This window comes from Octodon degus, unplaced genomic scaffold (assembly GCF_000260255.1).
Source record: "Octodon degus isolate 3935 unplaced genomic scaffold, OctDeg1.0 scaffold00132, whole genome shotgun sequence".
NCBI classification, from domain to species: Eukaryota; Metazoa; Chordata; class Mammalia; order Rodentia; family Octodontidae; genus Octodon; species Octodon degus.
In genome coordinates, this window is record NW_004524708.1 from 7695219 (window position 1) to 7718665 (window position 23447).

The 23447-nt window shown below is 51.5% G+C and overlaps 1 protein-coding gene across 1 annotated transcript; it reads right to left on the reverse strand.

Moving 5' to 3' along the window:
• Positions 1-8308: 8308 nt before the first annotated feature.
• On the reverse strand, positions 8309-18225 carry Gdf10 (growth differentiation factor 10). Its single transcript, XM_004641257.2, has 3 exons — positions 17760-18225; positions 10995-11929; positions 8309-9389 (listed from the first exon to the last, which is right to left on the reverse strand). The coding sequence occupies exons 1-3, from the start codon at positions 18154-18156 to the stop codon at positions 9198-9200; spliced, it is 1524 nt and encodes a 507-aa protein (XP_004641314.2). The 5' UTR covers positions 18157-18225; the 3' UTR covers positions 8309-9197.
• Positions 18226-23447: the final 5222 nt, after the last annotated feature.

The following is a 23447-nucleotide window of genomic DNA, read 5'->3' on the forward strand; positions in this document are numbered from 1 at the left end:
AAACTCAGCAAAATACTCTAAAAGAGTCCAGTAGCCCATAATAGCATTGGGTCTTCTGTTTAACTGGCAATGTCAGAAGTTATTGACCTGAGTCCCCCACAGCTCAACTTAACAGCATGGCTAGAAGCCTTCTAAATATAGAAGCAGCACAGGGTACCCAGAGATGACACAAATCAGGGGTCAGGAGGGCAAGTGGGGCACGGACTCCAGCAGGGCATGTCAGGGGCCTGTGGCTTACAGACGTAGGACCTGCCTGTGTGGCTCAGCCGTTCCCACTGGGAATGAGCCCCTGAGCAGCAGGGATCGCGGGTGCAGTATATGTGCACTGGCCTCACTCAGTATGATGGGGAAGACTTCAGGGCAGGGTCAATAAAAGTTCAATTCCTCCTCCCCCACTTCCTCCCTGTGAATATGAGTTGGTGCAGGTCACTGCAGGTCATGATGTAAGGTTGTGACGTGCTCAGGTTGCCACTGTCTGCTTTGGGTCTGATGGGCTTCAAGAGGAAGCCCAAGCTGCAGCTGCTCTGGGCAGTGCCACCACTGCATGTCCTGCTGGCCAGTGGCCCAGCACAGTCACTGTCGAGGGTGCTGGGGTCCTGGTTCAGAGCAATGGAGAAGTCACATGGGCTGCACTTGACAGCTAGGAGGACTGTGAAGTCTGCGTGGGCAGGAGGCTGGAGGTGGCTCTGTGCCCGGAGTCAGATTCCTGGCAGGTAGAGGCTGATACAGCCCGAGGGCTGTTTCTGAGGCTCCGAGACTGCTATTTTAAGGGCAATGTGCCTATACTTGGCCTCTGTCCATCTCTACTACTCAGGGCATCACAGTTCGAACACCAGGGCCTAGCAGGGTGCTCTACTCTGGGAAGGACTGATTGGAAGGACCCTGCCCTTCGGGCAGAGAGCCCAGGTGGCTCAGGGAGATGCAGCAGTGGCCACCGGTGCAGGCTGTGGTCAGTGCTGTCCCAAGGCAAGGGTGAGGCCAGGAGTCCCTGGGTGACTGGACAGAACTTGCTGTCCCAGTCCCTTGGGGACATGACCAGGGGAGCAGGGGAGGGGCACAGCTACAGAAATGCTGCCTAGGGAGGGGGCAGGAAGTACGCTGGGCGTTGGTCCAGCTCAGTGCAAAAATTCCAGGGGCGGGGAAAACCCTGGAGCAGAACTGTGGCTGCAGAGCTGGGTGTGGGCCTGAGGAGCCGGAGCACGTGGTGGGCAGGCCCCTGTGAACCCTGCAGTTCCACTTCTGTTCCCCAGGGCCTGCGTAAGGGGACCCCACAGGGTGGGCTGAGTGCACTGAGGGCTGCGCAGGGGCTGCTGCCCAGTGTCCTATTGTAAATGCTTCAGATTTCTTTTTGATACTGACAGTTTACAGTGCAGTAAATTTGGGAAATTCAGAATGTAACTAAGGAAATAAAATATACATAATCTAGCCATTGTTCAGCAGTGTTCACAGTTAGCATTTTGAAACATATAAGGCTCTATAATCCCCTCTCTGAAACCCTGACAGCTGGGAATGTTTTTGGGATAGAGAAAGTTTCAGATTTGTAAGATTTAGTACTATACTGCACATATTGTAATATCCCTCTAGGGATCAGAGATGAAGCCTTATCATCTAACATGCAATATTTCTGCAGTGAAACAAATACATAAACACAAAAATATTCCTTCAGGCCCAATTTTGCTGTAAGAGTTAAAAAGAAACTTGAAGCTTCCAGAAGCTTTTGGGCTTGGGGACTGCAGATAAAGGGTGTTTATATAAGAGGCTGTCACAGCTGGCAGTAGAGGCTGTCTGGGTGCCTGTCACATGACTTCTCGCAGCTCCCCACAGCTGGCAGTGCACATGCCTGTGTGCGTGGGTTGTCATCCCCCAAGCTCCGCCTATCCATACACCCACGCTTCTTTATTATCTTCAAGTGCACTAGGTATCCTGATGGTATTATCAGGAAGACCACGTACACCCACCCTGGATTTAGTCAAACCAGGGTTGACCCTGGGTTTGAGAATGCTAGGAAGGGGGAGGGAGAAAAAGGTTGGAGTAGGGACCATGTGCTGGTGTCGCAGTCCTGGCTTTGTTGTTGGGAAGGGTCTAGTACATCTGACGCTGACACCTGCTTGTCTGAGGTGCCCTGGCTGGTCCAGGTTTCTTCGTGTGGTGTTCTCTGTAAGGTGGCCAGGTAACAGCCTTCTGGGCACTGTCTCCCACACCTAGCTATTTTTGTGAACCATGCCCTGTGACTAGCCGGCAGGGGTCACTCTTTCATCTCCATTTACCCTTTACACAAAGTTCCAGGTTCCTGAGGGGACTGTGGTTCCCAGCCCACATCCCTGCTTCCCCAGGTGATGCCCAGGGCCTTTGAACCTTTCCCGGTTGGTCTTGGTTCATCTGAGGAGATCTCCCTGTGTTTCATAGGGAATAAGGTCCAGGTCTTGCTTTGCTTTCCCACAAGATGCTAAGATTCCCATTCTGAAGGACCCATCTTTCCTTTCCTCTCACAAATTTTTCTTGTTGGGGCCTTAGGAAGGGGCGACCTTGACTGAGCCATGTGAAACCTCTTTTGTCCCCACCCTGACATTCTGTACCTCCTAATTCTCACTTTTCCCAAGGAAGTCCATTCTCATGATGATTCAAATACCGAGGATCTGAATTATGGTAGTTTTGAGTCTGTGCCTGGATAAATCAGAACCAGACACAAAACGCAAGACGACCCAGATTCAAGTGTCAGCAATGTCTGCCTTTGATTTTCCTGAGATCATTTAGTGTACCAAGTTTGGTGTCTATGGGCTTGGTAGGCGTGGGCTTGGTTTTCTCTTGTGTATGCGTTTGTTTTTCTTTCAGGAAGTTATGTCATTTAGAGTTCCTTTTGCTGAAAAGCAAACTCTGAACAGGCTCAAGCAAATGGGTGATGGCTGACATGAAATCAGAAAGCTGTATGAAAATTTGGCTTTAGAACAGCCCCAGCTAGAGGGAACAAAGCCCCTGTGCTGCCCCTCTCCCAGCTCTGCAGTCCACCCTGCACTGAGCCAGCCTCAAGCCCATTGTACAGGGGCTTGAAGGGTGGGGGCAGAGGCTCCTGTGCCAGGAAGTTCCAGGAAGTGACATTATTTCCCTGACCCTGATTGGATTATTTGCCTAAGCCCCCACAATCGTGGTTGTTGGGGAAACCCAATGTTCTGATGGGCTTAGACCTGAGGCGATGATGTGCTCCACTCCTAACTGAGCCCCTGGCCACCCCCTGCAGACTTCAGCCTCAGTTTGTGGCACTGGCCAAGTCTCACTAGCACTGGGCTGAGGCCATATGCTCACAAGTACTGTTTGTCACTCTCCAGGGCCAAGCCGAGGACCCCACAAACCCTGGGAGTTCTCAGGAGCACATTGCACTTAGCACAGAGCCCATGAGGGTTACAGTCATTGCTATTGTCAGCACAGTGCCCAACCTCACCCTGGGCAGCTCACCATCTGCTCTGCAGAGCCCCTGCCCTGGCAGCCTGCTGTGAGGACGGGGCCTCTCTCCCTCTGACCTGGCCCTCCTCTCACCACTCCTATCACACATCAATACTTGTGCAGGATGCCCAATGGCCATGCAGCACTTGTGTTCCTTCTGAGCAACTGGGCTTCCCTGGAAGGACTGTGGACTGTTGGCCTCTTGGCAGAGGACTGTGCCATGCAGGTGCAAAGCAACCTGGGCCCACCCCCGGCCACTGGCCGTTCAGCTTCATCCTCCTCTGTTGGTGATGTCTGGATAGTTGGCATAGAGAGACAGAGGCAGCTCATCCATCTCTTTCAGATCTAAGCCGTGACCCTGGCTTCACTATTCACTGTGGAGTGAGAAAGGTCCCCTGAGCACCGGTGACAGGGCTGCCTCCCTGAGTCAGGGACCCCTTCTGTCCCATGTGAGATGGCCACGGAGGGCACTTGCGCCTCCTCCAGGTGCTTGGCATCCACACCTACCTGCAGCTGCTCAGAGGAATAAAAACTTGATCTACCTTGGGTATGAGGAGAGAGCCGGGGCCGGGAAGAGCAGGCTGGGGACCCCTCCCAGTTCCAGGTTCGGACCCCTGGGATCCTGCTTTCTTCCTGGTCTGTGACCACCCAGGACACTTTCCTTCCAATGAAGAATCTCATCTTGAGTCCAGGGCCAGTGGCAGCCTTTGGGGATTGGGTAAAAATAGAACCTCAGTCCTGGTCAGGAACAGAGGGGCCCTGCGCCTGTTTCAAGCCTTCCAGGTGATTCTGAGGCACATTCAGGTTCACACACTGTGCTTTTGGTTTTGGTGCTAGGGATAGAATCCGAGGACTTGGACAGGCTATGCATTCCCTCCATGCACCATGATGTGGATCAGAGAGGTAAATAAAGTAAGTGAGACAGTTGTCCCTCATGTCCAGGACAGATTGGTTCCAGGAGCTCCCTGCAGATATGAAACTCTGCAGATGCTCACAACCTTTGAATAAAACAACTGCAGCAGAGTGAGGGCTATAGTGGCACAGGGGGACATGAGGAATAGCTCCTGGCAGTCTGTGTGCAGCAGGGCGACTAGGATTGGAACAGCTAGCTGAATATTTCAATATAGCCAGTAGACACAGAAAAAAATGATGCTTCCTGGATTTGGTTTTGTTTTTGATGCTAGGGATGGAACCCAGGGCTTTAAGCCCGCTAAGCATGTCTGAGGTGACAGATATGTCACTTACTTACCTGACCTGATTGTGTTGTGTATTTGTACTGCAATGCTACTTTGTACTCTGGAGCTATGCACAGTTATAAGTGTTCTAAGTCTCAATTTAAAATAAAAATGTATTTAAGGACAAAGTGTTTTGGTCTTTGCATATGACTTACCTATATTTTCCCTTTAAATCATCTCGAGGTTACTCAGAACTCAATATCATAAAAATATGATGTCGTTGCTATACTATACTGTTTATAAAATAATGACAAGGAAAAGCCTTGACTGCACAAAGATAATTTTTAAAAATGATTTTCAGTCCAAGATTAGTTGAATCTGAGGATATGGATGCCATGGATATGGAAGACTGACTGTACCACCTAATGAGGAGCTAGGCCCACAGCGGATGCTAAAGGTGGAGTAATAGTTGAGTGAATGGGCATTTGTTTTCTGGCTGAACCCCTTGAAGCCCTGATCATACAAACAACTGTTTAGAGACATCAGAGGAGGGAACATAAGATTGGATCACAATGAGTGATAAGTTCCAGAGGTAAGAAGGGTGGACCACGGCCTGGACGACATCACCATCTTGGGGACTAGGGAGAAACCCAGAAATACCAGAAGCTTGGTTATCCACCAAGGACTTTAAATTCCCAAGTTTTGGCAAAGGGGAATAATCTCCCCTGTGCCTCCACCGGCTCTCTGATGTGCAGTCTGCACACACACTGCACGCGCCGTACTGTGATGTCCTTACTCACCAGCCAGGTTGGCTCTCTCTTTCCAGCTGGCCCCGCTCTCTGCCACATCATCTCCCTCTGTCCTCCTCTGGGCCCGCTCCCACACCCTTCCACCATGGCCCCAGATGTCTGTAAGTTCCTCCATCTCGGCTGTCTCTATCCTGGCCACAGAAGCAGTGTTAGTCATAGGCACTAATGATCCTGATGGTATTTAAGAATGACCTAGACATAGAAGCACCTCCTGGGATGCCTAAGGCAAGATATTTGGTACTACCAGAACCCAGTTCCCCTCCTTCTGGAGGAAAAGTTGTATCAGAACTTCCCAAAGACTGGCCAGAGAGTGACTTGCTCTTTGTTGTGCTATTGGTACATGAACTATTCCCAAGATGCTAGACATTTCCAACGGGTATATACAAAGGCTGGCCTAAACATACAGCATGTTTAGGTTTTTAAGAAATTATTACAGTAAAGGACACATGGCCATGAATCTCCTCAAATGCTCCCCTTGGCTCTGAACACACTCATCCATTATTCTTGCTACATTTTGGAAGCCTCTTTTGTGACTACCTTCACAAGGTGTGATCAGAGCTACTACAAGTACCATTGCCAAGTGCTGTCCAAAGGAAGGGCAGGTGCATAACAACATTCCAGTGTGTCCCCATCTACTTTACTCACTGAATATGGCACCCAGTGAATTCTGGCTCTTCTCCAAAGTCAAAATGACCATCAAGGGTAAACACTGTAAATTAATTCAGAACATCCGGGCAGCCATGGTGGCACAACTAACGACACTCACAAAAGAACTTCCAGAACTCCTCTGGAAAGTGTGAAAAGCTGTGGCTCAAGTGTTTAAAGTGAGGGGTTGGATTTTTGAAGATTAATGGGAGTGAATTTTTTTACTGCAATAAATTTTAAAATGTAAATATTTGCCATATTTTTCAATCACACCTTATAAGTTTAGGGACCAGGGCCCAGCATCAGGTCACTATACCGCTCCCTGCAGACTGACATAGGCAGCTGAGTGACCGCAGGGGGCCATGTACACAAGGCTGTGTGCTGGAATCTTTTGGTTCTTGTGACACTATGAGGTGACATTTTGATTTTAAGGAGGAAGCTCTTTCATCCACGTTTTCTCCTTCGTCTTGTTTCCTCTCTTTTTGTGCTGAGGTTCATCCACACTAGGCACACACTAGACCCTGAGCTCTGCCAGTTCTTAAATCTGGTTTCTTTATCATGGCTCAATGGCATTGGACAATCCCAGTGGGCCTATAGAACACTGGGGCCAGCCATGTGACTGTGACTCAGGCAGCTGTGGACACCGATCTGCGATCTCGGGAAGACATTCGTGGACGTGTTACTTATGCTGACTGTTTTGCTGCAGCACCATTGGGCAGTAAGGTGTGAAGCTGCTGAGACTAAAGATGCCATATGTTTAAACTTCAGGCTGCTCAGTGAGTTAGAGGGATCCCTGATGTCACCAGATCTTTCCACTGCAGAGCTGGAACACACATCACCCATGTTTTCTCCACACCACAAGGCCTCATGGTACACTTGAGGAAGACAGCTCCTACTGGACCCTGAGGAGTGTATGACACCCCCATTCCAACAATCCAGAAATGAAGACTTGACCCTACAGATACCAGAAAGAATAAAATAAAGCCATCACAGGACACCCCATCTTTATTAAAGGAGGCAAGGCTGTGGTTTAAGGGGGGAGGTAGAGTGGGGGGACAACACAAAATTTCTCATATTTAGAAAAAGAGAACTTAGAGTCTTTTCAAGCCCTAATATTACATTTGTTTTATCTGCTGCCATGTTCTGAAAAGGATCAGATGTAGAAAACCAATCACTAGTTTTGTAGCTGATCTGCGATGTCCCAGCCATGTATCAGCTGCTTCACAGAAGCCTCTACTCCTCAGCACTGACTCTGTAGGAAGAGGAGACTGAGACAGTGCACGTGTGTGTGTGTGTGTGTGTGTGTGTGTGTGTGTGTGTGTAGAAGGGGGCATCCCTGCCTCAGCTCACTGGTTTGTAGGTGGGGCTACACAGCTGTTGGGCTCCACAGGGAGTCATTCCTGCTTCTCTTTCCAGATTGGACGTAGCGCCTCAGAGGAGGGCCAGAGAAGTAGGGATGTCATCCCCCTACCCAGGGGCAGGGGCAGCTGGAAGCAGGAAGGACCTGTGTATCCAGTATCCCCACATCAAGACTGGGCTACTTCTGAGGCACAGTGCATGGTCCAGAGCTGCATCTGGGCTGCTGGATCTGGGCTGATATGTTTGGCTGACCCACTTTAGGCCCTCCTTGTTGCCTCACCTGTTCTGTCCCAAGTCTCTGAGAACAAGGCCTTTTCCTTGCCTTGTACCAGATCCCTGGGCTCAAGACTCCCCCTGAGACAGTACCTGGAGCTGTCTCTCTACACAACTACCCTCCCCAAACCCTAGTAGCTTCACAGTCCCCAGGGTTGACTCAGGACTACGCCATTCTCTCAGGTCCCTCTGATGGGGTTAGGATGCACCTACCTAAATTAGACCCAGGTTCTTTTCAGAATGCCAACCAGTGGGGACCACAGGAAGGCAATGCAAGTGTTAGGCATAATGGAGCCATCTGGGGCTGGCTATTTTGTGATAGGTCTGCAGCTGTCCTACAAGCATGCACAAGAGAACACACTGTCCTTCCAGGGCCACCCGAACCCAGAGCTCTGGAGAGGACAGTGTGCCATCTCCTCCAGCTTGAACTACCCTGTGAAGAAGGCCTCTTTCTTATAGCAAGAGCACAGGCAACTACACATTGTCCTTTAAAGGCCTGGCATGTCCTGGTCACCTCCCAGCAGGCCACTGTGCCTGCATGGAGTTGTGACCTCTGAATGTCAGATGGGGTGGGAATTTGCAAAACAGAAGGGGTGGTCAGGGTACTTCAAGGCTTAGAAGCAGCTAGCTTTCTGCTGGTTGGGACAGAAAGAGTAAGGAGATGACCTCAGGGCCACTGTCAATACTAAAGGATACAGTGTCACCCAGACATTAGACTTAGGATGGGCAGAAATAGATCAAAGTTTGAGAATGGGGACATTTGACTTTTTCAAGATGCCACTGTCCCTTTAGTTTATTAGCTTTCCATAAAAACACAGAACATACACAATCTACAGTATACAAAGTATAATTTACAAAAATATAAAATCTTGGTTATTTTTTAGTATTCCAACATATTACTGTATGTGTTATTCCCATACACATTTAAACAACCCAACCTACCAGCTTGATTATCTCTGAGGAAAGGTGTCAACTCCCACCCTTTTGTTTTAAAACAAAATATATATTAAAAGAAAGAAACCCACAATGTTATGCGTGCATACTGTATGTAGAAAAGCACCTGCACTGGAGTGGGAAAGAAAGCACCCACTTATGCCATGATGAGGCCCTTTTTCCAGTTTGTAGCCTAAAGAGTTTTAGACTGAGCATTTGAAGAGCGGTTCTCCTGACACAGGGGACTGAGCACCCCCACATGTGCACAGCCTCCCCCCGCCCCGTTTTGAGATGATGAATGCACAGATGAATGCCCTGGGCACGTCCCACTTGTAGGCCTTGAAGACAGTGGGTTGAGGGGTGACCTTCAGGTGCTTCCCGACACCTCAGGGTGTAGACTCAGGAAGCATTCAGGGGGCTCTGTCACCAGCAGTGAAGACCCACCATCTTTCTGGGCACAGCAGGGCTACCATTAAGCTCCGCCCTGTCCCCTGAAACTGCTCTGCCAGTCCAAGCCCAGTTCCCACAGACTCTGCTGGGTGAAGCTGTCTTCCCTGGAGTGGCTTTACCGGCAGGCACATGTCTCAACAGACATGTTGGGGTACACCTTCAGAACCACATTCCGGTTCTCATCCAGGAAGAGGACCCCGAGTGAGTTCATTTTGTCTGGCACACAGCAGGGCTCTGGGATGCCCGGGATGATGCCCACGGCCCTGACAATGCTCTGGATGGTGGCGTGGTTGGAAGGGCGAACAATCTGTGGGGTGAGAATGGAGCAGGGTCACTTCAGTGCTCTGGCTGCACCCACCCACCCACTCTGCTTATTGTCATGGCAGCAGACCACAGCACTCCATTGCTATTCCTCTACCGAGACACTGGAAATGGTGACCTGGAAGAAAAACTGAGTTCTAGGTAGGCCCTCCATTTGAACTCAGGGTAAGACCCCAAGCCTGCCTGCCCATCCTGTGTCCCTGCAAGGCACTGGCCACTGGGGGGCGGCCGTGCTTCACACATCTCTGAAGAGCACCTGGAACCTGGCAGACTGCTTAATCCTGAAATTCAGTTATTGAAACTGATGGGGCAGGCTTGGCCTGTGCTGGGGGCTGGACCTATCCACTCCCCAGCTGTGCCTGAGTTGGAGTGGAAGCTGCAGCACCACTGGCATCATGTTGTTTTGTCGTCTTACTGATTTTTGTGGTGGAAATGATCTTCACATCATGGGTGAAGACACTGAAGTATAATAAAATGACTAAGGTGCCTGATCAAGTGCCTCCAGTTAGAGAGTGACCTGGCTTGGCACAGGTGCCCACCTCTGACAAGATGAACACAGCTGTCACTTGCTCCAGCACATTGCTAGCCAACAGAGATGCAGGCAGACTAGGAGGAGCACATGGGGACACCTGTGTGTTCGAGGCTCTAGCTGGTGTCCTGGATGGTGTCTGGGAAGGTGGGGAGGCAGCGAGCCAGCTGATAAGGTAAGGTCAGCCAGCCGTGTGCCTGCAGAAGTCTGGCCTCGCATCTGCCCGGGGCCTGTGCAAAGCCTTTCCAGCAGACCCTATCAATGCCAAGCTCCTCCCTTCTTCTCTCCAATACGTGCATAGCTTGGAGGAGAACCCCCTTGACTCACAGACAAATGAAGACAGCCTACATCTGGGCCTGTGCTTTCTCATCAGTCTGATTTAGTGAGGATCAAAATGGATTTATGCAATTACTTCCTTTCTTGGAGGGACAAGCAGCAGGAAGCTATGTGCTTGGAGTCAATGTTCACAGGGCCTGCATAGGTTACCCAGAGGTGGGTAGCCACCACCCAGCCCAGGAGAAGGGGAAACTCAGAGCTCAGGGCCAGAGCAATAAAATAGCCCTGTTACTGTGTCTTGTCAACTGTTCTAGGGGTGCCCTGAGCCAAAGGAGGGAGGGAGCCTCCAGCAGGAGACACTGAGACTAGAACCTCTCTGGTCACAGCTACCCACACTGGGGTCCCCAGCTAGGAACAGGAGAGCTGTGCCCAGGGAGAGCCTCTGGGACCTGCCCTGTCCATAGGCAGGTAGCATTGCAAACCTAGATGGCATCTGCTGAGAATACCCTTCTATGAAGATGGTCCTCTTTTTCAGAAGACATTTCTGATTGAAAAATTCTAATTTGACCAAGTCAAACTTTCCAAAGAACAGAGGGATCAAAGACAATCAGGGGCTGCATCCACCTCCATCTACCTGTTCCTTGCCTCTCAAGACGGAAGACTATGATCTCCATTCTGCCGATGATGACCAGAAGTCACAAATAGGGGGACTTCCCACTAAAGGGGCAGAGATGAGATGGAGGCTCAGACGACAGGCAGACGGCAGAGGCACTCCATCCGGCTTACCTTGGGCATGGGGAACTCACAAGCTCCAGCGCAGTAGTAGGCATCAAAGGACTTGGGTGAGATGACCCATTCATTCCACCCTATGTCTGCGAAGTCCACCTTCAGGTACCGCCGAGCACAGACCCGCGGCTCGTCCCACTGCCTCCTCCGTGCTTTCTGCATAGTCTTCTCGTCAAAATCCAGCACCTGTGAAGGGATGGCAGGGAAGGAGTCCTGGCCTTTCCTCCTGCGTTCCTTGCGCGCAGGCCGGGGCTTCAGTGTGCGGAACGGGCCAGGCCACAACTCTTGCTTGTGGAAGTGCGGAGCCAAAGGCGCGCGCGCAGGCCGCTCGTCCAGCCCAGGCAGCTCGTTGTCCTGCAGCGGCCCAGGAGCCTGCGCTGCTCGGCGCACACGGGGGTCCGCGGAGCTGTTGCGCACGCCGGCGGCGCGGGGAGCGGGGTCCCCGGCAGGAAAGGGATCATATCTCTGCAGCGTCACTGCCACGCTGTTGGGTTCCGAGATGCCCAGGTCGTTGGCGTAGACGAGGATGTAGGGAGCTCGAGGGGTGGACTTGGGCACCCCAGGGACCCGTTCCCCAGAGTCCAGCTGGGCTGTCAGGAGCAGCTCGCCGTTGCGGCGCGCGGCTTTGACGATGGTGGAGATGTCCTTGGCCTGCCACAGGCCGCGGGATGGAAGCGCCAGGGCCATGGCTCCGCGCAGCAGCCCCTGCGTGGCTGCGTTCTGGGCCAGGCTGCGGAAGAGCACGTGCAGGCGCGTGGGGCCGGGGGGCAGCATGCGGCACGGGGTGCTCTTGGCCCGAGGCTTACAGGGCACATCGCGTGCCCGGGGCCACCGTGGTGGCTCAGAGTAGAAGTGAAAGGTGGCTGTGAGGATCATCTCTGAGTCCTGTATGGAGCTTAGGTTGAAGAAATACACAGCCTTCTGGTTGACCACTTCTACGAGAGAAAGACAGAACACAGCCTGTTGGGTTTTGTCTAGGAAATGCACCTTACACAGAGTGCCTCCTGCCCAGGCTGTGGTGGTGGAGCCCTGCCAGGACCCAGGGTCTCAAGCCCAGCCCATACTTTGACTGCCTCCTTTTCTGCAATCCTCACATCAAACTGATGGGGGCAGCTTTGGTGTCCTTAATGAACAGGAGCTACTTAGGTCAAAGGGGTAGGGAGGGGTGGCAAGAAAGGGAGGGCCAAGGGAGGTGAAGAGGGAAGGAAGAAAGGAGGGAGGGGAGAGGGAGGGAGGGCAGGAGGGAGGAGAGGTGGGAAGGAGGAAGGGAGGGAGGGGAGCTGGAAGGAAGGATGATAGGATGGGTCTCTCCTGTTGGATCTCAAAGCTCCTGTTTCCTGGCTTGTACTCTACAGCCTGAGGAAGACCAATGTGCAAGTGCCACTAACATCTTCACAAGGTGCTTAAGATGGCTTGGGCTGGGTCCAAGCCTTGCCTTAAGGCAGCGGCAACCAGCCCTGTGGCTCTGTTCTAAGCAACCAGTTTTCAAATGCAACCATTAAATACAATTGGTAGCAAACGCAGTCATTCTTGCAAAAACATGAACTAACCGAGACCTTCCTTTCTTTGCTGAATTCTGAGTTCCTTTAAAGGGAAGCTCAGATTATGGATGCAACCATTTGAGCACCTGCTGTGAGACTTTTAAGGCTGCCTCACAAAGAAGGAGCAGTATCAGGATTGCAAAAGGTCAGTCAGGAGCCTCCAAAGGCCAAGTTGTCATCTGGAAGGAACTGCCGCAGCCCCTGTGGTGAGGACCAGGACAATGTGACCATCACATCTGGTCTTCAGGGAGGTCTGAGCACACTCCTGCCTCCACTTCTCTTGAATAGCCAACTACCCCTTCCTTCTCACCAGGCCCCACCACATGTCCCCCATGTCACTCCATGGTCCCAGGAAGCTGGACAAGTCCTCTGTAAGCAAGGAGGGTCTTTCCTGGCATGCGCCTGGGCTGGAGACCAGGACAGTGGAGGTGGCCTCCCTCCCAGGAGGGAACAGCCCAGGAGATGGTAGACACTGAGCTCTCAAGGGCCATGGGTTGGGGCCACATGTCTCTGACACTGGTGTTCAGAGATCAACTGAGATTTAAAAAAACCCACAATCTTCAGTTTAACGTTCCCTATTTCTACTGAGCTATCTTCCTGGCTCATCGTTCCCTATTTCTATTGGGAAAGAAGCACAGCTCTATTGGAAGAATTCATATAAATCCCAAGAGGGAGAAAGAAAGGGAGAAATATTTATGGAGAGCCCCCCAAGGCTACAGATGCCACCTTACCTAGTCCTCCCAACACAGGGAGAGGTTATTGCCCCTCCATATGCCCCATGCATAGGGAACCACCCTGGGTCCTGCTATGCATTTGAGTTTGGCTTCCCAAGCCCTGTGGCCTTACAACTTCAGTCTTGAGGTCCTCATTTTCACCAGCGCCAGTCCCCTGGGGACTCTCTACAGGTAGGAAGTCAGGGAAGAAGCTCAGGAGGCCCAGGCTGCGTATCTGTAGCACCTCTAAGCTGGAGACTTCCTGTGGGTGTACTTGCTGTGACCCACAGCAGGGGTAGGGGGGCTGTGCAGCGTTTGTGCAGGGGTGTCAAAGAGGCTCACTTGTGGCTCCCCGTGCCCCACATTCATTAGCCTGTGGTTGGAGGCCACCACAGTACAGCACCTGCTCCCCAAGTAGCAAATGCTCCAATTTCCCATTGGATGGCGCCATGCTCTGAGCCTCACTATCCTCACCTGCCTCATACAGGCCTCACACGAACTTCTGTGACTAAAAGATATGGCATATGGCATCCCCCAAACAAGGGAGGTGCTTTCAACAGGCCTCTTGCCACTGCCACCAAAGGGACAGAGGGAGGTATAGCCAGTTCCTCTTATGCCAAAGTGAGCAGCCCCACACCCCACTCCTACAAGACCTGCATCCTGACCCAACCACCATGGCAGATAACTTGCTTTATCTAGTTCAGATCTTAAAACATTAATTGTTCTGCTCATATTGCAGATCCAAAGTGAGGACCAGTCTCAGAGGCCTCATGAGAGGGCAGGGGTCCCACCTCTATTGGGCTTGGGTGCTTCTGGCCAAGATTGCTCTTTGCTTACTGGAAAGCCTGCCCTGTGAGCACCTTCCCTGCTGGGACCTGCTGAGACCTAGCTGGGTCACTGTGGCCCCAAGAAATGAGGGGCCACAGGCTGGTCACTCTTCCACATGTGCCTGCCTGTGCAATGTGGCTTGTGGCTTAAGATAGGGACAGGTACCTACCTGAGGTTTCTAGCTGAGATGTGCCCAGGCCACAGGGGAGAAGCCCCCAAACAAGTCCTCATCTCCAATGAACTGTATATAGTGGTAGAGCAAGAAACCCCTCTCCCTTCTCCCCTTGTATCAATCCCCCTTTCCAAAAAGTATCTGCAAAACTCCTACTCTGGTTAAGGGTCAGCTGTCCTGGTTCCTGGCCAAGGTGCTTGAGGTGCTGTGGGGGAGCGCGACCTAGCCAGGAGACAGACAGGTCACAGTGACAATAGCCATGTACAACATCTGGTCACATCAGCCTTACAGAGCAGTGTTCACAGGAGTCTTGTGTGCCAGGAGCAGCACTGGGGCTTCCTTTGCTTCCTTCCATAACCCCAGGCGGAACACAACTTACCAAAGTCCTCCTAGGCCTGACAGTCCATCCTTTCTTGCTATCTTTCCCTGTCCTTGCTGTCTCTACATGGGACTTTTGTCTAGGGTTTTACTGTTCCTTCCCTTGACCAGCTCCCTGCACCTAGTGTCCTGGATACCCCTTCAGGTCTCCTCCCAGGCAGCCTCTCCTGCAAAGCTGCCCTTGGCCCTGGGACAGAAGAGCCACTTGTCACCTCACCTGTCTGCAAGCACTCTCTGACATGTGTATTTATTTGTTATCATTTGCCTTGTTCTTTCCACCAACTCTCAGAAGGCAGCCCTTTGTCAGTACTGTGTCCCTCAGTCCTGGCACATGGCAGGGGGAGCATTCGGTGCTCAGAGATTTGTGGTGGAGGAGGGGATCCCTCGGGCATATTAGATGGGCTCTGTATTGCAGGAAGGGAGAGGACACCAGTGGGGCCGACGAGGCCCTGGCCTATGTGCTCGAGCACAGCCACCACATCCTTGAGCTGACAACCTGGTTCTTTGGCAGGACATGGCAGGCTGTGCAAACACAACTGGAGACAAGGTGCATTGCACCCTCAGCCAGTGACCTCCTTGTGGGGCTCTTTTTTCTTGCCTTTAAATCAGAATCCCCCTTGAGTATCCCATATTTGAAATGCTTAGGACTACATCTATTTTAGATTTCAGATTTTTTAAAAATAAATTTGGACCATATGCATATACCTGATGAGCCCTCTTGGGGATGGTAGCCTAGTCTGGAGACAATGCTTTTCTATTTCTTATACCTTATATATTTGGCCTGAAGGTAATTTCATACAGTATTTTTAGCACATCTGAATTTTGACTGAGACTTGTCACATGAAGTTGGTTGTGGAATTTTCCATGTGACACATCATGGCAATGCTCAAAATGTTTTGAATTTGTGGCTTTTTGGAGTTACAGCTTTTAGATTTGGGTGCCCGTGAAGGAGTTCTGTGCTCCAGGGCTCTCAGCACCTGCCTTGACTGAGTGCCTCTTGCTTACTACAATGACAAGGGACAGGTCATTCACTCTGTGGACAGAGGGCTGGGCCTTCAGTGAGGGTACATAACCAGCCTAAAGTCACACTCCTCAGAAGGGGAGAGGCAAGTCACGAACCTGGGTCTTCCTGACCTGGTACCCATGCCCTCTGTCTTCATATGGAGCAAGAATTCCAGCACCAATTTTGGTCTGTGCTGGCAAGATTGTTGCCATTTATAGCAGCAACCCCCAAGTGACCTTGTCTCTAGATGGGGATCCCTGCTCAGGCTCACCTTCCATGCAGGTGAGTCCCCAGGGGGGATGCAAGCAGCATATCTGAGGGCTGGCGCAGGGCAGGGTAGGAACAGCTTGGACTTAGATGACCAAAGAGAGGGGGACAAAAACCAACCTCCTCTATGCTGAGCACTGTCTCCACCTCCTTCTTACTCTTCAGAAGGGGAAAATAGTTGGTGCCACGGCACACAGCTGATAGCTGGGGGAGCTGGGATTTATGCCTAAATTTGCCTCCCAGTTCCAAAGATGAGGGCTCTGTCAGACAGTTCCAGAGTGTACCAGAATTTCTCCATTTATCTTTTCTGCTGTACTGCATGGGGGGCCTGGGCTTGTCTCTAATGGAGATAGTAGGGGGTGTGTGACAGGGTGACATCAATAGCCTGCTATAGGAGAGGTACCAATCAATGTTATGCATAGATCTCCCCTGTCTCAGTTTTCCTGTCAGTAAATAAGACTCACAGGATATGAATCACTGTCTCCAGGTGCTTTGAGGGTTAAATATTGCGTTCCTGTTACTGGCACCATCCCCATTCCATAAAACCTTAGTCTGGCCAGTGCTGGGCTCAGAACTTTCTCCTTATTTCCTCCTTCCTCTGGCGTCTCAGGCCATGTCCTGCCCATTTTTAGGTAAGTACAGTCAATTCCACAGGCTTTAGTGCTTTACCGGGGCTGTGATCTTGCCAGATGAGTCCTAAGTGGCTTAATTTAATAATGGTGTTCCAGAAATGGACATTAGGTGGTAAATGAAAGGTACAGGGAAGATTGTCTGACTGGTTTTCTGGGCCCCCAGAGCCACTGACCTGGTGAGTCTGTTCAGGGAAAAAGAATGGATGCACCTCTGTGGCAGTGCTCCTCCACCCAAGCCCTGGAAGGCCAGGCTCTCCACGTCTGAGCCTAAGACCACAGATGTTACCTAGAGCCACACAGCCTCTGAGCAGCAGGTGACAGCTCTGACCCCAGTCAGGATGGCCTTCTTTCCTTCATTTAAGGAGAATAGCCTGCATGCTGAGCAGTCTTTCTCCCGATAAATGCCTTGTCCACACAGGGCTGCAAGAGGCGCCCATCCATACTTTCTAGAACAGCACTCTGAAGCCATGAGCAATCACTATGACAACCAGGGTCTTCCCACCACCTCTGCTGCCCAGGAGACACCTCCTCTGTTCTCTTGGGAGCTTGTGAGGCCACCCAGTTCAGCATAGCCTAACCCAATCAGCAGGCTGCTGGGGTCGGAACCCAGAACTCCTCTGGGAGAGCAACACAGAGGGCCTCTGCCCAGCTCTATTTACCATGGATGAAGGCAGGGAGGTGGTTTTCAGACAGCAGAGGGACGGGATGCTTCCACTGCCCAGGGTTCTAGACCATTCCTCAACCTCTTCAACCTGCACACTTATGCTGCGGCCCTGGAGTTCTCAGTGCCAAGCACCCAAGGTCCATAGTGCATGCTACTTCCTGCCACCTGAGCCACTCACAACTCACAGCTGGATGTCCTCCTCCTGCCCAGCCTGGTGCTACCTTCTCCAATTGCTGTATAGCCACCTAACAGCACTCTTCCAGCAGCAAGTGCGAAGGCACTTGACCTCGTTCTCATGCTCCTCAGCCCACTGGAGCCTAAAGCTGGTGTCTGGGTGGGGCGTCCTTTGTCTTGCAACTATGGGAGTCTGCAGAAGAAGGGAACCCTGTGCCACGCCGCTGTCCCACTCTGGGCTCCTCACCGGAGGCTCCCACCTGGCACAGTGCGCTGTGAGTTCATGCGGAGTAATGAATGAAGAAATGTGAGGAAGCGGCACGGGAGGCTGGACAAGGAGGAAGGGGAGACGGAGGAAGGGGAGACAGAGAAAGATCCTGGAGCTTTACTCACCTAGCCGGGCTCGGAAGCTGCGCACAGTGTTGCCTCCTCCAGGCTGCGCGCCCCGCCTGTTGTACTTCTCATAGAGCCGGAGCATGTGGACAGCGACCATGTCCTGGGGTCCTGGGCCCAGCGCGGCGGTGGCCGCGTCCCCTGGGGGTGATTCTTGCAGGTTGTCTGCAGCTGTAGGCGAAAAGGGCCAGGATGGGGCTGAGTGGCTGCAGCCCGCGTCCCGGAACAACAAGAGCAGTGGCAGCAGCGGCAGTAGTCGGGGATTCTGTCTGGTCCGCGTGGGAGCACACGCCATGGCGAGGGTACGGCGGCGTGGGGCGGGAGCCCAGGCGGAGCTCGGGGAGCGTGGGCGCGCTGGGCTGCGGGTGCTGAGGTGGGCGCGGAGCGCGAGGTGCATCCACGCCACTGAGCCCCGCGGCGGTAGCTGGGTGCGGGAGCGGAGTCTGGTGTTGTCTGGGGGACTCGCGCGGCCAAACTTTGCGGCCCACGGCGCAAGGGCCCAGCTGGTTCGGGGGGCGGAGCGGGGCGGGGCGGCCGGCGGCGCCCTCGGGGGACCAGGCTGAGCTCCCCAACCGCTCTGGGCCGCCACCGAATGAGAGGGGGCAGTCACTACCCGCACAGTGTGCGCGCACCCTGGTGTGTGTTGTGTCGCTGGAGTGTGCTCCTGAGTGTGCGCCCGCGGGTGTGGGAGGTGTGGGCGTGGACCAGCGCGCTCCCCGCCACCCTGCCGGGAGCCGGAGACACAGCCTTGCGCCTGGCTCCTGTGTGTCGGCGCCCGCAGCCCAGCTTGGGGAGGGGCCCTGCCTGCCGGGTTGCCCCTGCAATGGCATGCGGGGCTCTGTGGTTGCAAGATGACAGTTCCCCTAGGAGGAAGAGTGTGTGTGTGCCAGCCAGGGTGTCGGAAACGCAAGAGTAAAGTTTGATCTGGCAACTGGGACCCTTTCTAGGCAAGCCAAAAAGAGGAAAACGCCCCCTCACTCTCAAGGCGATGGGAGCGAGAAGGGAGAGCCTGATTAAAGTTAAGAATTAACTGATTAGCTGACTATTTGGCAATGGTGATTCCATTGGTTGAAGAAATACATCAAAGATCCTTATTAATCTTTGGACAGGACCGCATGGAAAAGGACATGCTTTCAATTTGCTGAAAAAACACACTTTCGGTACATCAGAGGATGAAGAGAGAAAGCCTATGGCTGTCCTCAGAAGGGTCCCAGTGCAGTGAGTCTCTGACCCTGGGCAGAAGGTCCTAGACTGTTCCCCTCTGGTAGGGTTCCTTCTGCAAGGGCTGAAGTCGGGGCTGTGGTGAACTTGACAGGGAACTATTGTATCGTAATTTTCACCATCTCTAACTGAAATTTAGCACTTCTCAGTACTGTAAAGCCAAGCAATCAACCTCGATGGCTGTACCTGTGGCTTTGCCATCAGCAGACACCACCCGCAGATGCTTCCGTAGTGCAGCAAGGTTGTTGCAGATTTCTCAAAGGGTTAGTTTTGCTCACTGCTACTTTAAAATTATAGTAATTATCAAGCAAGCTGCTAGTTTAGGCATTAATGGAAAAGAATATACACTACTAAATTAAGATATTGCAAAAAATATTTTAAAAATATTTTCTGACAACTAGCCTGGCCTTAAACTCCAGATTCTCCTGCCTCTGCCCTCTCAGTGCTGGGGTTACAGGGGTGTTCTACTACACCCAGCTTTAAACGAAGGGAAGGATCTCCTTCAATTCTATGTTTTTCTAGAAAGCTCTGGGACACCATCTATGCTACATTTCAAAGGCCTATTGGCAAACTTGTGAACATGCTGTTCCCTTTACTTGGTAAATTTGGGGTCTGGAGCCAAAATAGTTACTTTTCTTGGAGGGCTCACAATGCAATAATTGAAAAATTGCTGGAAAAATCTTCTGTCAGGGTGTAAAACATAACCCATTTGTAATTAAAAAAAAATTTCATACTGTCAAATTAGAGACCATCTGATTGAGACTGATCCTCAGGCCCATAGCCTTTGGAAAAATGTGGATGGGTATTTTATTTGAAAAATGAGCTCATATTGCCTTCTACTTCTTGTTAGTACAGCTTCCATTTTTGTCTGTAAACTTAAGTATGAAAAGGTTTGCCTGGAGGTGAGATGGTCAGATTGCGGCCCAGACGTGCATCTCCACCTAGAAATTATCCCATCTTTTGCTGCACCCTCCCCACCCCCACCGCCCTCCTTCACCAAGTGCCCCTCACTTCCCCTCTGCCCCGCCTTCTCCCCCAGAATGCCTCTGACCTGCCCCAGCTGGGGGTAACCTCTGCTCAGGGGTAGTTTTGTCTCTGCTGGGGCCATACACAATCAAGGCCTGTGAAAAGGAGGGTGAGTCTGCAGGGGGCCCACACAAGCTGGGCTATTGGGATCTGGGTCCATTAAAGCCTTCTGGCCCTCCTTAACTCATTCCCGCAGCATTCAAGCCTGCTGGAGGGTCAGGCTTTAGCCAGCACTAAAACCTGTAGAGTACAGATTCTCTGACATTGTTGGGAAAGAATTAAGGCATCAGCCAGGGACGGCTAATATTTCTTGCCTCATTTTATTGCTGAACAGCGGGACTGTAAAGTTTCAAACACTGGAGCACTGTGGCCCCCTTTCATGTGGCCGAGATGATGGGATAAAAATGTGTTTGGTGAAGCAATTCAGATTACCACTGGGTCACATCCTTGCTGGCTTGCAGCAAGAACCTTGAAACGGCTTCACTAAGGCAAGAAACAATCGCTGTGTAATCGCAGCTCAGGCAGAGTGGCATTTGGGACATGGAAAGGAAGCTAATTGTGGAGTTTGCCAATGAGCATGTTTTGTTTTTAATAGCTCAGGCTATAGCTCAGAGTTAAGGGATTGATAGTGGACTTCGGAGACAAGTCCTTGATCCATGATTCTGATAGCCTCAGAGAGCACCCTTCTGTCCTTCCCGATATTAAGGCATTGAACTTGTACATGGGGATGGGTGTGTCCAGTTCAGAGAGGGGAGAGATTGTTTGGCTTTCTGCCTTGTATGCTGGGGTGACAGGGTACACTTATACCCAAAAAATGATGAAAAAGGAGAGGAGGCTTAATGGTTAGAAAGTGTGCTGTTCCTTTGGTTCAATCAAGAACTCTCCCCCAATAAGTAAGCGAAATGTTCCCAAGCAATTGTTTCATGAGTTTCTCAGTCAATTTATAGATGAGCCAGTTTGCAACTCAAAGTAGTCCTACAGCCTTGAGCAGTCCTGGGTTCTCTCTGAGTCCTAGAAGGTTGATCCCTGCGCTGTTCCCTCTACAGTGCTCAGTGCTGGGTCTGTGGCTTCTTGTCAACTCACCTTGGAACTAGGAGGTCCAGATGATCCCATGGAGTCAATCGGGACAAAGATCACATCCCTATTTTCACCACTGCCTAGCTGTGCGACCTTAAGCACCTCACTTGCCTACTTTTGGCTTCAGTTTCTTCAACTCTAAAATGAGGACACAAGCAGACATTGCAAGGGCCATTGGCAGGAGTTTAGCTGGAGATGGTATGAAATTGCATCAATTGTTGCTAATGCTCTTTTTATGGTGTGTTTGAAAAAGGCTGTAGCACATTTAAAGTGGAGCTGGACTGGGAGATTTGGTAAGAGATTCCCGGCTGGCTGCTCCTTTTCTGTGGAGGAAATATATTTCTCAGTGTGCACAGTGCCAAGAACTGAAAAGGAAAGGAGAGGGAGAGGGGCTATTTCCTTGATTAGGAAGTCCCAGGCCTCTGCCAAGGAGCTGTTACTATCAGTGTCTGTGGGAGGATGATTCACAGCTCTTCATCTTGATTTTCAAAGCTCTTGGCCCTCAAGGACAAAAGAAACGCAAGGGAGTCCCTGTTCCCATTTGGTACGTGAGCTGTGGGGCGCTAGAGACAAGAATCCAGGGCCTCCCCAGGCCGCTGGGCCTGAGGGCAATAAATCTGTGAAATAGCAAGCACAAAGGACTTTATAATCAATGACAGATTTTATTTTTGCTCTGGCAAAATCCATGCATAGAGTTCACGTTTTATAGGGAAATAACTACCCAGTTCAGGACTCCTCCTTAGCCCACATTCTCTTTCTTGAAAGTCAGGGAAACTCGGAGAATCAAAGGCAGCTCCTCCGAGAGCTGTGGCAGGCGAAAGCTTGACTTCCCCTGGGCGGGAACCCAACTCTCCCGTTACTTCCTAGGGTGGCGCGGGCCATTCATTTCTGTTTTGCTAAAATACCCGTGACATGTGAATGAGCCAGGATTACAGAACATTGTCTCGGTCAGTAATCTGAGCCGGCATGGGCTCTGGTTTGATGAAATATGGTGCTCTCTGAGCAAACATGGGAATTGGTATTACTTCTCGTTAAAGCCGAACAGTGGGACTATTTAGAGCTGATGCATGAATGCGGCACTGTGGGGAGTGACAATTTGAAGGGGGCCGATTGGGGGAGGGGGGCGGGTACATGTGTGTCTGTGTTTGAGTTGGCCAGAGCCAGCCATTTAAGAGAAGTCTATGGGAGAGGCAGCCAAAGGGACACTTGGAAATTGGGGCTCCTTTGGAGGCTGCAATCACTACCACAAATAATCTTCCAAGCCTTTGGCTGATCTCCTTGGCAGGATAGACAAAGCCTGAGATGCTAGTCAGGCCATTCAGGTCCTCACCATCTGTCCCATCTGTCCTGGTTGAGTCTCTTCCACTCTCTGTCCCTTGCCAGGCTCTCATAGCCCAGAATAAGAAGAACCCCATGCGATGGGCCCTGAGTCCTCATCCCAGCCTCCCACTCCCAAGGTGACGCAGTGGTGCTGGCTTGCAGAACCCAGACACGGATACTGCCAGGGCTGGTGTCTGCTCAGGCCTCAGTCCTGGGTGTGTCCACAGGACTTGCTGTCCACGGGCCAACATTGGCCCACTTACCCAGAGTTCCTCCAAATTCAATGAACAAGCAAGGCCAGGAGCAGAGGTCTGGAGAGCTCGGAAGGTCATGGGGCCCATAGGGGCTCTCCCTGTGTCTCCCCCCTCTTGGCCAGTTTTGGGTCCTTCCTGCCCTAACATGTATAATGCCATAGCTGTGCCCTTTCACAGATCTGCACCTACCTTCCCATCTCAGCCTGGTTCTAGAACACTAGGCCTGAGGTCACTGGTGCTAGGAAAGATCTGAGGAGGACTCTGATGTGACTGGGGCTTATGTCTTCTGCTACATGGTGGTGGTGAAGACTCTGACTGGTACAGGTGGCATCTGGATGACTCTTGGCTGAGTTGGAGTGTCAGTCAATGGCAGGGTCAGAGGAAGGGAGAACTCATAAGTCAAAGCCTGGCTCTGCTGAGCCCTGTGCATGCATGGGGGATAGACTACAAAGTTTTGAGGATTAACCATGAGTTTAAGGCATGGTGAGGCCATCAGAGGACCTTCCTAATGGCACCCAAATGAACCCTCATTTCTTCTCCACCTGAGAATCATGCCTAGGATTTAAATAGGCCTTTGAGCTCTGGGTAAAATTGAGTTCTTAACCCCAGCAAATCTCTTGCCACAAAATCATGGACCTGGTTGGGCAGAACAGTTCCTGAGAGTTGGGAGTACTATGGTTGATATACTCAGGACTCTTAAAATTCTGTACCCCACAATACACTGGGCCTGAGAAACCCCAGGTCCTTTGCTTGAAGATGATGCAGTCACTACATGTGTCTCTTTTGTTAT